The sequence below is a fragment of the Mobula hypostoma genome, chromosome 14 (genome assembly GCF_963921235.1).
Source record: "Mobula hypostoma chromosome 14, sMobHyp1.1, whole genome shotgun sequence".
NCBI lineage: Eukaryota > Metazoa > Chordata > Chondrichthyes > Myliobatiformes > Myliobatidae > Mobula > Mobula hypostoma.
The window spans coordinates 44,357,740-44,373,523 of record NC_086110.1 but is presented as its reverse complement, the minus strand read 5'-3'; the positions used below and the strand labels follow the sequence as shown (position 1 = coordinate 44,373,523).

At 40.4% G+C, this 15,784-nt stretch overlaps 1 protein-coding gene across 1 annotated transcript; it reads right to left on the bottom strand.

The window, feature by feature from the left end:
• Positions 1-1,115: 1,115 nt before the first annotated feature.
• sult5a1 (sulfotransferase family 5A, member 1) lies at positions 1,116-15,087 on the bottom strand. The gene is made up of 6 exons (XM_063067475.1): positions 14,853-15,087; positions 12,577-12,785; positions 7,348-7,474; positions 5,125-5,219; positions 2,726-2,906; positions 1,116-2,637 (listed from the first exon to the last, which is right to left on the bottom strand). The coding sequence occupies exons 1-6, from the start codon at positions 15,007-15,009 to the stop codon at positions 2,525-2,527; spliced, it is 882 nt and encodes a 293-aa protein (XP_062923545.1). The 5' UTR covers positions 15,010-15,087; the 3' UTR covers positions 1,116-2,524.
• Positions 15,088-15,784: the final 697 nt, after the last annotated feature.

The window sequence follows — 15,784 nt, the reverse complement described above, 5'->3', positions numbered from 1 at the left end:
CATGCTGCAGCTTCCTGACGAGGGACAGGCTTGCGTCGTGTTTAAGATCATATTTAATGATGAAATCTTGGCAGGAGCATGTAAACTATGCAAGCAAAAGGAAGCTGCGGTCAGTACACAATTAGCTAATTTATCAGTGGACGATTGTGGAATAAAGTATTTCAATATTCTTGCTTTTGTGGAATAAAATATTTCAATATTCTTGCTTTTGTGGGGCACTAGCTAGTTGGTTAGAACTTGGGTACAGTATTATATGATGCTGCTATTTGTGTTTTGTGTAGTATATTGTGTCGGTGTGTAGCTTCCTTAGGTTTTGTATGTAAGTATCAGTAACCTAATGTTAAACAATGTTGACCCGGATACTGTCATGTTTGTGGTGAAATCTAAATTAATATATTTCAAAATAAAGCTATGATGCCTTAAAGTGTGCTCATCATTTCTTAAACCTTTTCTCTACTAATTGCTTATTGACAGATTTGATGGCTTTGTGGCCAGGTTTGCAGATGATACAAAGATGGGCAAAGGTTCAGGTAGTGCTGTGGAAGCTGGAAGTCTGCAGGAAGACTTAGACATTGAGAGAATGGGCAAAGAAGTGGCAGATGGAATATAGTGTCGGGAAGTATGATCATGTACTTTGGTAGAAGGGATAATGGTATAGACTATTTTCTAAATGGGGAAAAATACAAAAATCAGATGTGCAAAGGGACTTGAGAGTTCTTGTGCAGGATTCCCTAAAGATTCAGTTGCAGGATGAGTTGGTGGTAAGGAAGGCAAATGCAATGTTAGTGTTCATTTCAAGAAGACTACTATATAAGAGCAAAGATGTGATGTTGAAGCCTCATAAGGAATTGGTCAGACCGCACAGATGATTGTCAGGAGTTTTAAGCCCTTTATCTAAGAAAAAATGTGCTGGCATTGGCGAGGGACCAGAGGAGGATCATAAAAATAATTCTGGGCATGAAAGGGTTCGAAGGTTCAAAGTTTCATTTATTGTCAAAGTATATATACAATATACAACACTGAGATTAGTCTTCACCAGAAGGCCATGAAACAAAGAAAAACCACGGAAATCATTCAAGGAGAAACATCAACACCAGCGCCCCCCCCCACACACACACAAAAACGAATGGCAACACAATTATTAAACCACCCCACCCCATCCCACAAAAACTAACAAAACGCAACAATACATCAATCTCTGAACCCCCTCCCACACACAAAAAAAAAAGAGAAAGAATGGGTAAAAACATAATATAAAAACCATGAGAAAATCTACAGTCCATAAACACAATAGTCCAATTCATTAACACAGAGCCTCTATAACATCCTCCGACATCATCGAAAGGGAGATACACCACTTGAATGCAGAGGCCTACCCTGCTCTCTCCCCCCACCACCGTCCACAACGAGCTGCCACATAGACTCCTTGGGAAGCAGAGGGATACCATCAACGATCAAAAGGTAGGTAGGTGGTACTGAACCCTTGCTCACCTTCCACATTCGGCTAGATGTCTCGATCTTTCTGAAGCACCTTCAAAAGACTGAGGTTTGGTAAAATACTGAAAGGCTTTTATTTGCTGTACAATACGACCTCCACAGTGAGTGTCTGCCCCCGGACTGAGGGGGAGGGGCAAGGCGAACACCTTTATACAGGACTCTGTGGGAGGAGCCACAGGGGCAGTCAGCAGAGGGGTGTGTCCAGACAGGTAACCAAGTTACAACATATATACATAGTTTACCACACTTTCTCAATGCTTTAATTGGTGATTAATAAAGTCAAACATTAGCTTGTACTACGTTAATGTATGAGGAGTGTTTGATGGCTTCGGGCATTTATTTGCTAGAGTTTAAAAGAATGAGGGGTGATCTCATTGAAACCTATCGAATATCAAAAAGCCTAGGCAGTGTGAGTGTGGAGAGGATGTTTTCTATAGTGGGTGAGTCTAGGGCACAGCCTCAGAATAGAGGCACATCCAACTAGAACAGAGATAAGAAGGTATTTCTTCAGCCAGAGGGTGGTGAATCTTTGGAATTCTTTGCCATGAATGGCTGTGGAGGCCAAGTCATTGAGTATATTTGAAGCAGAGGTTGATTTGGTCTTAAATTAGTCAAGGCATCAAAGGTTATGGGGCGAAAGAATGGGGTTGTGTGGGATAATAAATCAGTCATAATGGAATTGCAGAGCAGACTCGATAGGCTGAGAGGCCTAATTCTACTCCCATGTCTTTCCCCACATTCCCATAAGCTCCACTGATTCCATCACCCACTGATATATTAATGGATGTTTACAGTGGCCAGTTAATCTACCACCACTCCTTCCGGGATTTGAGAGGAAACTGAAGCACCTGGAAAAAAAAACCCATGGTCGTAGGAAGAGCGTGTAAACTCATAGCATCCAACCTTGGGATCGAACCCAGATTTTGGCACTGGGTGGATCAGCCATGTTGTATTGAATAGTGGTGTATGCATAAGAGACGAGCTGGCCCACTCCTGGACGTGGTGTCTTGGTTTTCAGAGGCAAGTGCTATAAAGGATAGTTGAGCGTAATGTTGGAATTGCTCATTTCATTCTGAAATATTTTCTCAAAAGCTTGTTTCTGTTCATGTGTGAAATGCTCCTTCCAGTCTCCAACTACCCCTAAACGAAACAAAAGAGAAAATCTATCATTATGAGAACAAAAGGATTGAGAGTTTTCTGGATTCTGGGTTCTGGTAATTTCACCAACCTTTCCTCATGAATTTTCCTCTTTCGTGGTTTATTATTTCTTTGGGAATAAGTGTGTAGTTGATCATCTTGTTTTCTTTCATGTTTTCGAAAGTGCAGTGCCGTACAATTGCATCTACTGCATTGGGTAAGAGAGGATGCTCCAAAAAGTTACACAATTTTGTGACAGATTTTCTCAGGTCCTGTGAGAAGTAACAGATGAAAGATAAACTCCAATGTTTTGTAACAGTTTTTAAAAGAAAAATAATTTCCCTTTTTTTTGCACTGCTCTAAACCTTAAGCAACTTTGCTCAAATTTTTGGGTTATGTTCCAGAGATGTATAATGTAACATTTCAAGATTATTTTGTTTCAGACTGTAATCTGTATAAATTCTTTTGCTTAACTTTTTCCTTGGTCAAACACAATTAAAAAGGGCTACCTTTTTCTGGAATTAAACATAATAATGTTTATTTCTTGGTAATTGCTTGTCATTTTGGAATTACGTCTGAGCACAAACTTTCCAGTTTGTGTCAGGGACCCTTAGTGTGATGTTATTCATGTCCAAGCCTCTCCTGTGCTTTTGGGTGGGAATGAGAGGGCTTATTGGGAGCCTGAAATATATTGTCACAGGAATACAGTCGACCTTCACTAATCCAACTGCCTGTAATCCGGTTCCTTCGATAATCCGGCACTGATTTCAAATTTTCAGCGCAACCGTAATTTCAAATTTCCCGGGCCACCGTACCAATCTGCTGCACATTGTTTTGGTTGCACTAGATCTGTTCACGTGTTGGCACACTTTTGTAAGCACGAATAGGCAATTCCTGCTTGTTTTCCTGCATTTATTAATATCATTGGCTCTTTCTTAGCCCCAACTATGGCCCCAGTGAGTAGAGGAAATGCACCTCGGGCTGTGAAGTGAAAAGACTGCACGTTATCTATTAAAGATAAGGTTGAACTCTTGAAAAAACTGGACAGCGGTGTATCGGTGAAAAGCTTGTGCAAGTGTTACAACATTGGCTCTTCCACAGTGTATGATATAAAGAAACAAAGAAAAACTGTGACATTTTTTGCTGATAGTGGCTCAAAGAAACAGACGTGCGTAAAAAAAAAGAAAGACGGAAGTTCGAAACTAGATAAAGTGCTGCTAATGTGGTTTGATCTTCGTGTAAGTGAAGGTGTTGAACTATCTGGAGATATGGCGAAGGAACAAGCAAAAGTGTTTCATAAAGAACTAGGATTAGATTATGAGTCTGACTGTAGTGAAGGCTGGCTTCATCGGTTCAAGCAGCGTCAGGGCTTACAGTTTCGTGTGGTGCGTGGTGAAAAACGTTCAGCAGACAAGGAAGCAGCAGCAGAGTTTATTGACGAGTTCACCAAGTTAGTCTCTGATGAAAAATTAAGCCCCGGGCAGGTGTACAATGTTGATGAGACTGCTTTGTATTGGAGATGTGCACCAAGAAGAACGCTAACAACAGCAGATGCAGAATCACCAACAGGGTGTAAGGCATCGAGAGATCGTGTGACTTTGCTCCTTTTTCAAGATGGAGATGTTGATGATCCTGACAACCCCACACTTGCAGACATGTAACTTTGCCTGAAGGTATATTAAGCGTCTCACTTTAAAAGCGGAAGTGCTCAACTTTTCTGTATGTTAATTCCTGTACATTTACCTGTACCCTTTATTTTATCTGTGCCTGTACAGTATATTACCTTATTAAAATTTCACTTGCTACTCATTTGATATTTCTGTTTCATTATTATCTAACTTGTACTGATTTACATGATATTTTAAAGGTACGATGAGGCGGTTAGCTATTGCTTAATGTGATCCTTCTGTAATTCGGTATTTTCACTAATCCTGCACTCCTCAGGTCTCAGTGGTGCTGGATTAGTGAAGGTAGACCTGTACTTCTCATAAGACACTGCACATGGCCCCAAATTAAGAAACTGCCAACTAAATAAGTTACTGGCTCCTACCTCTAACCCCACACTGCAACTGTGCTACCATCCTCCAATCTCTTGGCTGTTGAGTCCCAGGACCCAGCCCGACAATGTTGTTTGTGTGTTGATTTTGGTAATTTCAAAAGCAATTGTTAGAGCAATGCAGAACTATATTCATTTCAGTAACTGCATTACTACTGCAGATGAGGAGTTTGCGAGTTTGTTACACTTCCCTACACAAATGACTACAGTGAAACTTCCACGGCAAAGAGAACAACATTATGGGAAAATGGGAAATAACTGTCAGACAATTGAGAACAATTTGGTAAAAAAAGTTAACATACGAGTTTCAATGCTCAAGTTAAGTACTTCAATTTCAGAGGTCGGAAACCATTTATTCAAAAGCTGCACATCTTCAAATTGATCACATTTTTCACATTTTAAAATAAAAGCCAAATGTAATGGATAACCATTACCTTTTTGAGCTCCTCATAGGTGATAAATAAGAAGTTGAGTTCATCCCTGTGACTCTGCCATTCTTTGATATGTTCAAACCACGATCCAAAGTTCACTGAAATAGTGGATCAACAGATTTTTAAAACATCTTGAACCTCCTTGAAGCTTTAAAAGCAAAACCTTATTCTTGTTATTTTGATTAATTAACAGCCAAAGTACCATTGAAATCTGCTTTAAATTCCCACCATAGTATTGTTCCCAAAGTACTTATTTTATTACCAAAATATTAAGCATTCATGTCTAAAAACATTTATTTTTTTTAAAAAATAGATGGACCCATATTATAGCAAATTGTGCTTTTATGTTTCCTTTGGTTTTATACTCATTTTGCAAAGTATAGGTAAACTCTGACTGGAGCTGGAAAATTAGTTAGAAAATGAAATACAATAAAACTGTTTTGAAGTTAGAGTGTTTGCTTCTGCAAAAACTTTACCAACCAATATTAAGTGATTCTTTTTTTTTTAAATGCTAAAGAATATTGAAACTCATATCCTAATTTTGTGGCAATACATGTCTCATTCCATAATTTAATAAATATACAATATCCTGCGGTGTCCTAAAAGAAATTGAAAAGTAACTTGCATATATTTTTAACATCAGAAACTCCTAAATTTCTGAAACCAACAATTCTTAGGTAACTTCTTTAAATAATTAATGTTGCGGCCTATTTTGCAAATTAATATCCCCCAAACAAGTCTGATTTTTTTTAAGTTGAAGGGAAACAGATGACTAAAGTATTAGATGAACACTTAATCAGAAATGTCCTCTTTTATGTCCTCTTCTCTCAAAGAGTGGAGATTTCCTACTTCCAAGATTGATGTTACTGCCTCCTGCATCTCCTCCATTTCCCAGGCATCCATCGCCTTACTACCTTGTCAGGGATTGAGTTCCTCTTGCCTCACCTATCTCCCCATGAACCTCCATATTCAACACACCATTCTCTGCAGCTTTTGCCATCTTCAACAGGACCCTACCACCAAACACAGCTTTATCTTCTCCCACTCTCCACTTTCCACAGGGTTTGCTCCCTCTTTGATTACCTTGTTCATTCATCCCTCACCACTATTCTCCTTCTTGCACATATCCCTGCTAGTGGCAGAAGTGCTACACCTGTCCATTCTCCTGGTCCTTCGCCTCCTTTCAAGGCCCCCAACATCCCTTCCAGGTGAGACAATGCTTCACCTGCAAAGCTGTTGGTGTCATCTACTGTGGCCCCCTCTACACTGGTACACCTGATGTATACCTGACGTAGATTGAGAATCTGCTTTGTCAAGGATCTCATCCCCATCCGCAAAAATGCAGGGTTGCCCAGTGGCCAACCATTTTAATTCCAATCCTCACTGCCATTCCAGCATGTTGGTCCGTGGCATCCTCTTCTGCCACAATGAGGTCATTCTCAGGGTGGAGGAACAACACTTCATATTCCATCTAGGTAGCCTCCAACCTGATGGCATGAATATCCATTTCCCTTTATAAACGGCACTTCTAATACAGTATTGTAGTTCTGCATAGTGATAGTTCTGCTCTGTACTAAACTTGAATGTTTTCGTACAAGTGACCTTACAACATTCAGTACCTCCCAACTTGAAGGAGGTATGTTGCTATGGCAAACTTGCTTTAAAGAAAATCAAATAGTAATCTAATGGACAAGAACATTTTAATAAATTTTCTTCTACTCTTTCCCCAAATTGGTTATAATGTTTTGGAGTACTTGGAATTCAGCTGTTTATGTATGTGTGTGTGTGTATATATATATATATATATATATAATATATATATAATAGTAGTAAAAGGAGTACTCAGAACAGTTCTCATCATTTAGATGGCTGTGTACTTCTGTTGCTGTCTTTATTACCATGATTGGAATTAAATTGCAGAGGTTATCTTTTCTCTGCAATGTAATACATCAAACGCTAATATAAATCCACAACTTTATTAGACTTTATACACAAAAAATCTAATCCAAATGCTTTTTGCTTATTCAAATTTGAAACGCTGCAAATTTATTAAAGTGAAATACCATTTCCACAGACGCCAGGAAAATGTGCAAATCATCATTATTGGGTAAGACTTGATGTGTACTGTGGTTGGGATTGTTTTCTTAAAATCACAATTCTCATTAAAAGGTTGAAATCCCCGAATATTTCTGATGGTTTGCAAACAAATAGGATCAAAATGCATACCTTCTCCGATTAAAAATTTGTCCAGAAATTCCCCAAAAGTCCCAGGCTCGGGTAGAAAGTTTGCAATTTTGTGGAAATGATAAAAAGAAACAACTATGTCCTTTGGATTTCTTGCAACATAAATCACCTGCAGAAATGGGGAAAAGTGTTGAGCAAGCAAGAATGTATTTTGACATTTCAGACAAAAATGTTGACAAAGGACAGTTATGGTAAATGACCGCTACTACTTTATACATACTGTAGAAGAGAATTGAAAAATATCTATAAGGACCGATCTCTTACTAGCCCCATCAAATACAACCTAACAACCTTTGTTTATTTATTAGTTTCTACTTTGTCCACAGTGGCAAATAGTTCACAAATAAACTTGTATTAAGTTACTTTGGAGGTAGTTGTAAACATTAGGAGAAATACAAATGGTCTAGGCAGAATCGTACTTGTGATGTTGGAAAAATAAAGATGTGTTATGTTATATATACCTGGGTGTGGGTGATACTGAAGCTGAGTATCAAAACTGAAGAAATACTAACATTTCTATCCTGTATTATGATTATAGTAGCATAAAAATTTGTGGTACAGGAAACACCATTCAGTCCAATGGGTCCTTATCAGCTAAAACAAATTTCTAATAATGTTTCCATGTTTTTGGACTGAGTTCTGTAGGTTAAACACCCAATGCTAATCCAATATTCAAATGTTGTCTATAAAATCAGATTTTGCTTATCTTATTTAATTCTTGGCTGAAAGATACCAGAAGTTGAAGTTTACTGTTGGAATGCATAGTCCACATTGTAGCCACAAGAATAACTCTGTTAAATAGAGTTAAATAGAGACTAGGAGAGAGGAGGTTAGTTCACAAATAGAGGAAGCTAATAGACAGTGTGTGAGGGAGGATAGGCAGGGGACAGAGATCAGGAGCACTCAGACCAAAGATGTAGGGGAGAAGGAAGAAAAAAATAACAAAGTTGTTTGCTCCATTAAGGATAAACAGAGAGTAGGAGGTGGAGAGTTTCTTAAATGCTTCTATTTTAATGCTAGGAGCATTGTAAGAAAGGTGGATGAGCTTAGAGCATCAGTATTGATACCTGAAATATGATGCTGTAGCTATTAGGGAAATGTGGTTGCAGGAGGGGTGTGATTGGCAACTAAATATTCCAGGATTTCGTTGCTTCAGGTGTGATAGAATAGGAGGGGCAAGAGGGGGAGGTGTTGCATTGCTTGTCAGAGGAAATATAACAGCGGTACTCTGGTGGGATAGATTAGTGGACTCGTCTAGGGAGGCTATTTGGGTGGAACTGAGGAATAGGAAAGGTGTTATGACGCTTATAGGGGTGTATTATTGACCACCTAATGGGGACCGAAAACTGGAGGAGCAAATTTGTAAGGAGATAGCAGGTATTTGTAGTAAGCACAAGGTTGTGATTGTGGGAGATTTTAATTTTCCACACACAGACTGGGAAGCCCATACTGTAAAAGGGCTGGATGGTTTGGAGTTTGTAAAATGTGTGCAGGATAGTTTTTTGCAGCAATACATAGAGGTACCAACCAGAGAAGGGGTAGTGTTGGATCTCCTGTTACGGAATGAGATAGGGCAGGTGACGGAGGTATGTGTTGGGGAGCACTTCGGGTCCAGTGGTCACAATGCCATTAATTTCAATATAAGGATAGGACTGGACCCAGGGTTGAGATTTTTGATTGGAGAAAGGCTAACTTTGAGGAGATGTGAAAGGATTTAGAAGGAGTGGATTGGGACAATTTGTTTTATGGGAAGGATGTAATAGAGAAATGGAGGTCATTTAAAGTTGAAATTTTGAGGATACAGGATCTTTATGTTTCTGTTAGGCTGAAAGGAAAGGTTAAAAGTTTGAGAGAGCCATGGTTTTCAAGGGATATTGGAAACTTGGTTCGGAAAAAGAGAGGGATCTTCAATAAATATAGGCTGCTTGGAGTTAATGAGGTGCTCGAGGAATATAAACAATGTAAAAAGCATCTTAAGAAAGAAATTGGAAAAGCTAAAAGAAGATACGAGGCTGCTTTGGCAAGTAAGGTGAAAATAAATCCAAAGGGTTTCTACAGTTATGTTAATAGCAAAAGGATAGTGAGGGGTAAAATTGATCCCTTAGAGAATCAGAGTGGATGGCTATGTGCGGAGCCAAAAGAGATGGGGGAGATTTTGAACAATTTCTTTTCTTCGGTATTCACTAAGGAGAAGGATATTGAATTGTGTAAGGTAAAGGAAACAAGAAGGATAGTTATAGAAAGTGTGATGATTAAAGAAGAGGAAGTACTGGCGCTTTTAAGGAATATAAAAGTCTCCGGGTCCTGACAAGATATTCTCCAGGACCTTGAGGGGAGTTGGTGTGGAAATAGCAGGGGCTCTGACAGAAATATTTCAAATGTCATTAGAAACGGGGATGGTGCCGGAGGATTGGCGTATTGCTCATGTGGTTCCATTGTTTAAAAAGGGTTCTAAGAGTAAACCTAGCAATTATTGGCCTGTGAGTTTGACGTTAGTGGTGGGTATATTGATGGAAAGTATTCTTAGAGATGGTATATATAATTATCTGGATAGACAGGGTCTGATTAGGAACAGTCAACATGGATTTGTGCATGGAAGGTCATGTTTGACAAATCTTATTGAATTTTTTGATGAGGTTACTAAGAAAGTTGACAAGGGTAAAGCAGTGGATGTTGTCTATATGGACTTCAGTAAGGCCTTTGACAAGGTTCCACATGGAAGGTTAGTTAGGAAGGTTCAATTGTTAGACATTACTATTGAAGTAGTAAAATGGATTTAGCAGTGGCTAGATGGAAGATGCCAGAGAGTAGTGGTGGATAACTGTGTGTCAGATTGGAGGACGGTGTGTAGCGGTGTGCCTCAGGGATCTGTACGGGGTCTAATGTTGTTTGTCATATATATTAATGATTTGGATGATGGGGTGGCAAATTGGATTAGTAAGTATGCAGATGATACTAGGATAGGTGGCGTCTTGGATAATGAAGTAGGTTTTCAAAGCTTGCAGAGAGATTTAGGCTAGTTAGAAGAGTGGGCTGAAAGATGGCAGATGGTTTAATGCTGAAAAATGTGAGGTGCTACATTTTGGTAGGACTAATCAAAATAGGACATACATGGTAAATGGTAGGGCATTGAAGAATGCAGTAGAACAGAGGGATCTAGGAATAATGGTGCATAGTTCCCTGAAGGTGGAATCTCATGTGGACAGGGTGGTGAAGAAAGCTTTTGGTATGCTGGCCTTTATTAATCAGAGCATTGAGTATAGGAGTTGGGATGTAATGTTGAAATTGTATAAGGCATTGGTAAAGCCAAATTTGGAGTATTGTGTACAGTTCTGGTCACCGAATTATAGGAAAGGTGTCAATAAAATTGAGAGAGTACAGAGGAGGTTTACAAAAATGTTGCCTGGGTTTCATCTCCTAAGTTACAGAGGAAGGTTGAACAAGTTATGTCTTTATTCTTTGGAGCGTAGAAGGTTGATGGGGGACTTGATAGAGGTGTTTAAAATTATGAGGGGGATTGATAGAGTTGACATGGATAGGCTTTTTCCATTGAGAATGGGGGAGATTCAAACAAGAGGACATGAGTTGAGAGTTACGGGGCAAAAGTTTAGGGCTAACATGAGGGGGATCTTCTTTACTCAGAGAGTGGTAGCTGTGTGGAACGAGCTTCCAGCAGAAGTGGTTGAGGCAGGTTCGATGTTGTCATTTAAAGTTAAATTGGACAGCTATATGGACAGGAAAGGAATGGAGAGTTATGGGCTAAGTGCAGGTCGGTGGGACTAGGTGAGAGTAAGAGTTTGGCACGGACTAGAAGGGCCAAGATGGCCTGTTTCCGTGCTGTAATTGTTATATGGTTAAATAAAACTTAACTGGAAGTTTGACAGCTCTGTAAATCAGGTGATGTTTAACGCCTGGTCTTGCCCCTTATTGAGCCAAGTCAGGTACTCCAGGAAACATTTTCTATTAAGACCAATGCTTGTTTAGAACTGGAAAGGGAGGGGGTAGATGCCAGAATATACAGGAAGGGGGAGGGGATGGAAGTTCAGCTAGAAGGTGATAGGCGAAGCCACAGGGGTGGGGTGGAAAGAATTTGATAGGAGAGGAGAGTGGACCATGGGAGGAAAGGGAAGAAAGAGGGTGAGGGTAGAATCAATGGCGGAGGAAAGGAAACCCTATTCTTTGTCCTGGAAAGGAAAGCCTCATCCTGAGAACAGATGTCACGGAGATGAAGGAACTGAGAAGAATGAATGCCATTTTTATAGGAGGCAGGTTGGGAAGAGATGAGGTCGAGATAGCTGTGGGAATCAGTAGGTTTCTAAAAGATGTTGGTAGACAGTTTGTCTCCAGAGATCAAGAAAGGGGAAAGAGGTGTCAGAAATGGACCAAGTGAATATAAGATCAGGGCGGAAGTTAGAAGCTCAGCATGGGTGCATGAAGCAGCACCAGTGCAGTCATCAGTTCAGCACAGGAAGAGTTGGGGAGCATTACTGGGAAAGACTTGGAACATGCACTGTTCTACGTACCTAATGAACTTGCAGGCATTGCTGGGGCCCTTGGCTACCCCTTAAGTTTGGAGAAAGTGCTACCTGCACCATTTCTGCATTAAATCTATTGAAATCATGATGAGGCAAGATGATGTGCCTTGGAAAAATGAATTCTCAAATCTAGTCACCAGTTTACTTGCAAAACAGCATTTTTCAGCAAAATTAGTTCAACTGAATGCAGCCTCATAACAACGTCCTTCATTTCGCAACAAGGGCTTTGTAAGGCAGAGAGATGGTGGGCAGGATGTGATGTGGTGTTTACTGATTTTACCTGTTTATTTCCTCTGCTGGTTCCTGCTGCCCCTCCCTCATTCTTTTGTCTGGTTCCACTTATTGCTCGTCTTACTTAGCAGATTCCAGACCCTTGCTTTTGTATGAACTTGCAGCCTTATATGTTCCCCACCTACCCCACCTCCACCGCACTGGCTCTGTTTGCAGATCAGCCCATCCCTTACCTACCACCCACCCCACCACCTCTTCATACCGGCCATCTCCCATTCTTAGTCCTATTGCAGGGCCTTAACCCAAAATGTGGACTCTCCCTTTACGTCCATGGATGTTGCTTAAACCGCCAACTCCCTCCAGCAGTATGCTTTTGGCTCCAGAGGTCATCATCTGCTGTATCTTGTGCCTACATTATCATGCTTGAAACCGCGAGCTTGCTTACCTTTGCATTGGACTGTTTGAGAGGCTTGGCGAGGAAGTGATAGGGAAGGTGACTGGTGAGAATTCGATGGTCCGATTTGTTCACTAGAACACTCTCAGAATAGTAATGTTCAATCCATGGAGCACGAAGCCAGTTTGGGATAGTTTTCGCAGGCAGTGTGTCCCCATCACTGTAAATAAGTGTGAGGATCTCCTGCATCCACGTGGTACCTTCAGAAAGATAATTTGGCTGAGTTAGTGTGGTATTTCAATGGTGGCGGCGATTGTCCCATCTGAAGTGTATGGCTGCAACACACAAGTCCATTGTCAAAGTTCCATGAAGAGTTACCATTGGAAAAGGTGATAATTCCGGCTTAATTTCCATCTGCAGTCAAACTTAACATTCCAGTTGTAACGACCATTGCTGTTATTTAGCAGTTTGAAATCTCAGAGAACAAAGAAAGAAAAGTGCAATGTTTGCATTTGATATATTCAGTCATATAAGGGCCAGCAACATCTTCCCCTCCTCATCCCGAAGGAAGCATTCTCTCATTCCACTCCAGTTCATTTATTTGTCAAACTCTCCTTTTCCCATAAATACCTTTCCAGACAGAGGCAGGCAATGCACTACTAGTCCTCTTTAACTGCTCCCTGTCCTCTGCCTGGGGCGTCAAAAGCTCCTTCCAGCAGAAACATGATTTACTTACAGATATTTCAATTCAATATACTGCATTCATTGCCTATGTTGCTTTTCTCTTTGCAATTGGACAGGTAGTCTCTAAACTGGGAAGTCTCTGCAGATACTTCTATTTCTGCTTGCCTGTTACCTTAATTTTTGTAATGTACACTCCTGCTCCCACAAAAAGCTAACTTTCATAGCATTTATATCCTGTTTATATATGCCTATGACAATAAACTTGAAATTTCCTATCTTGCAAAATGCAACCCCTGCATTTTGTTGTTCTAATAAAGCAGAGCATAAGTTTCAGAAATGTCATCACGTCTATCAATTAGGTATTTTATAGCTCATTGGACTCTATTTATACCTCTTTCTAATGAGAACTACTCCCTCATTGTTTCAGGTAGTGGCTGTGGTAAACAATGACCTAGAAATTATTCCATGACTCTTCCGCCAGATTAAATTGCAATGTATCTGGGCCAATACGTAATCTGTTCTACTCTGCTCAGATAAAAAAAATGCATCCAAAAGCACTTCTCATTGGCTCCATCAGGTTACAATCAGCTAGTGTGCCATGAACAGAGTTATGCTTCGGTATGAGTGGTGACAGGACTGAAATTCATGGGAGGGTTAGGAGTGGCATGTGGAATGAGAGCCAAACACAGACGCAAGCACATATCCATGTATCCACACACAAGAGTCGCGATGTAATGATGCAGCTCTATAAAACTCTGGTTAGGCCACACTTGGCGTACTGTGTCCAGTTCTGGTCACCTCACTGTAGGAAGGATGTGGAAGCATTGGAAAGGGTACAGAGGAGATTTACCAGGATGCTGCCTGGTTTAGAAAGTATGCATTAAGATCAAAGATTAAGGGAGCTAGGGCTTTACTCTTTGGAGAGAAGGAGGATGAGAGGAGACATGATAGAGGTGTACAAGATAATAAGAGGAATAGATAGAGTGGATAGCCAGTGCCTCTTCCCCAGGGCACCACTGCTCAATACAAGAGGACATGGCTTTAATGTAAGGGGTGGGAAGTTCAAGGGGGATATTAGAGGAAGGTTTTTTACTCAGAGAGTGGTTGGTGCGTGGAATGCACTGCCTGAGTCAGTGGTGGAGGCAGATACACTAGTGAAGTTTAAGAGACTACTAGACAGGTATATGGAGGAATTTAAGGTTGGGGGCTTATATGGGAGGCAGGGTTTGAGGGTCGGCACAACATTGTGGGCCGAAGGGCCTGTACTGTGCTGTACTATTCTATGTCTATGTCTATGACTAGTACGTGTACACATACTCGACTAGTACTTTAACACACACTCGACTGGTACGTGTATATACACACACACACACACACACACACACACACACACACACACACACACACACACACACACACACACACCCCCCCCCCCCATTCCAATCTGGAAATGGAAGTACAAAAATGTTCTGGTGAAACACTGACCTAAATAACATACCTGACAATATCTAAGATCATTTTAGTCTCATAAACACATCACATATTTTACTCATACACTATTAATAATTGCCAGAGATGTAAGTACTTCAACATGAATAATAAACAACAATTATAAGAGGTGCCTGATATACTGGTGCTCCTACCTGATTTGGGATACGTAATGATCACCGTATCAGTGTCCTGAAACTGGAACTCCTGAGCGTATTGTAAAGACTGCAGTGTGTGTAGGTGCCCTGGAAAGTCGATGCCTGAGCTCCGAACTGTCACGTTGAGGTTAGCCATGGCTGGTGGTACCTGCATTGAGCCAACTGCTGCTGAGAGTTCAATGCTGGGGTTTTAATCTGTTTGCAGCAGGAAATCATTATGCTCTTACAAACTCCACCTCCAGGAAGAGTGTGGTTTCCTTGCTCCTATCTTCCTCGTACTCCATAGCAACTATGACTTGCTCTATAGTAAAACCTGCCGAGTCTCCGTTATTTCAGTTTCTTCCCTCTGTAATTATGATGTTGTATGATTTCAGTGGGGAGACCAACATCTGCCAAGTACAATCTTATATTCAAATGTTACTTATGCAATCCTAGAAAACTATTTAGAATATATTTATAATTAAATTATAACTGTTCATAAATGTATTTTCATTTATAGTTGTTGGCTGTGGTTACTATAACTTGTAGAAAATATGAGCCATTGTCATCCATATGTACTCAGTGATATTGCTTTGAGAGACTATACCACAGTCCCCACAGCATGACAATAATACTAAATCATTCTCGATTCAGAACTGAATATTCATCGGCATACGCTGGGTATCCATCTAACACGGGATAACAGCAGCAGAAATGAACTCCAATGCAATTTGTAATCTCATGATCCAGACTAATTTTAGCAGTAGCACTAATCCTGGGGGCCGTTTCCAGTTCAATGTGGTGAACAAGGGATCAGCAACAAAGTTATCTAAAATAGAACTGACGTCACGAGGGGAACAGCAACTCAGAGCTACATGTGTGCTCAAGAGCAAAAGCATGCACCAATAGAAAGAGAGAGAGCAAAGCTAACTCAAAACAACTAGATAATG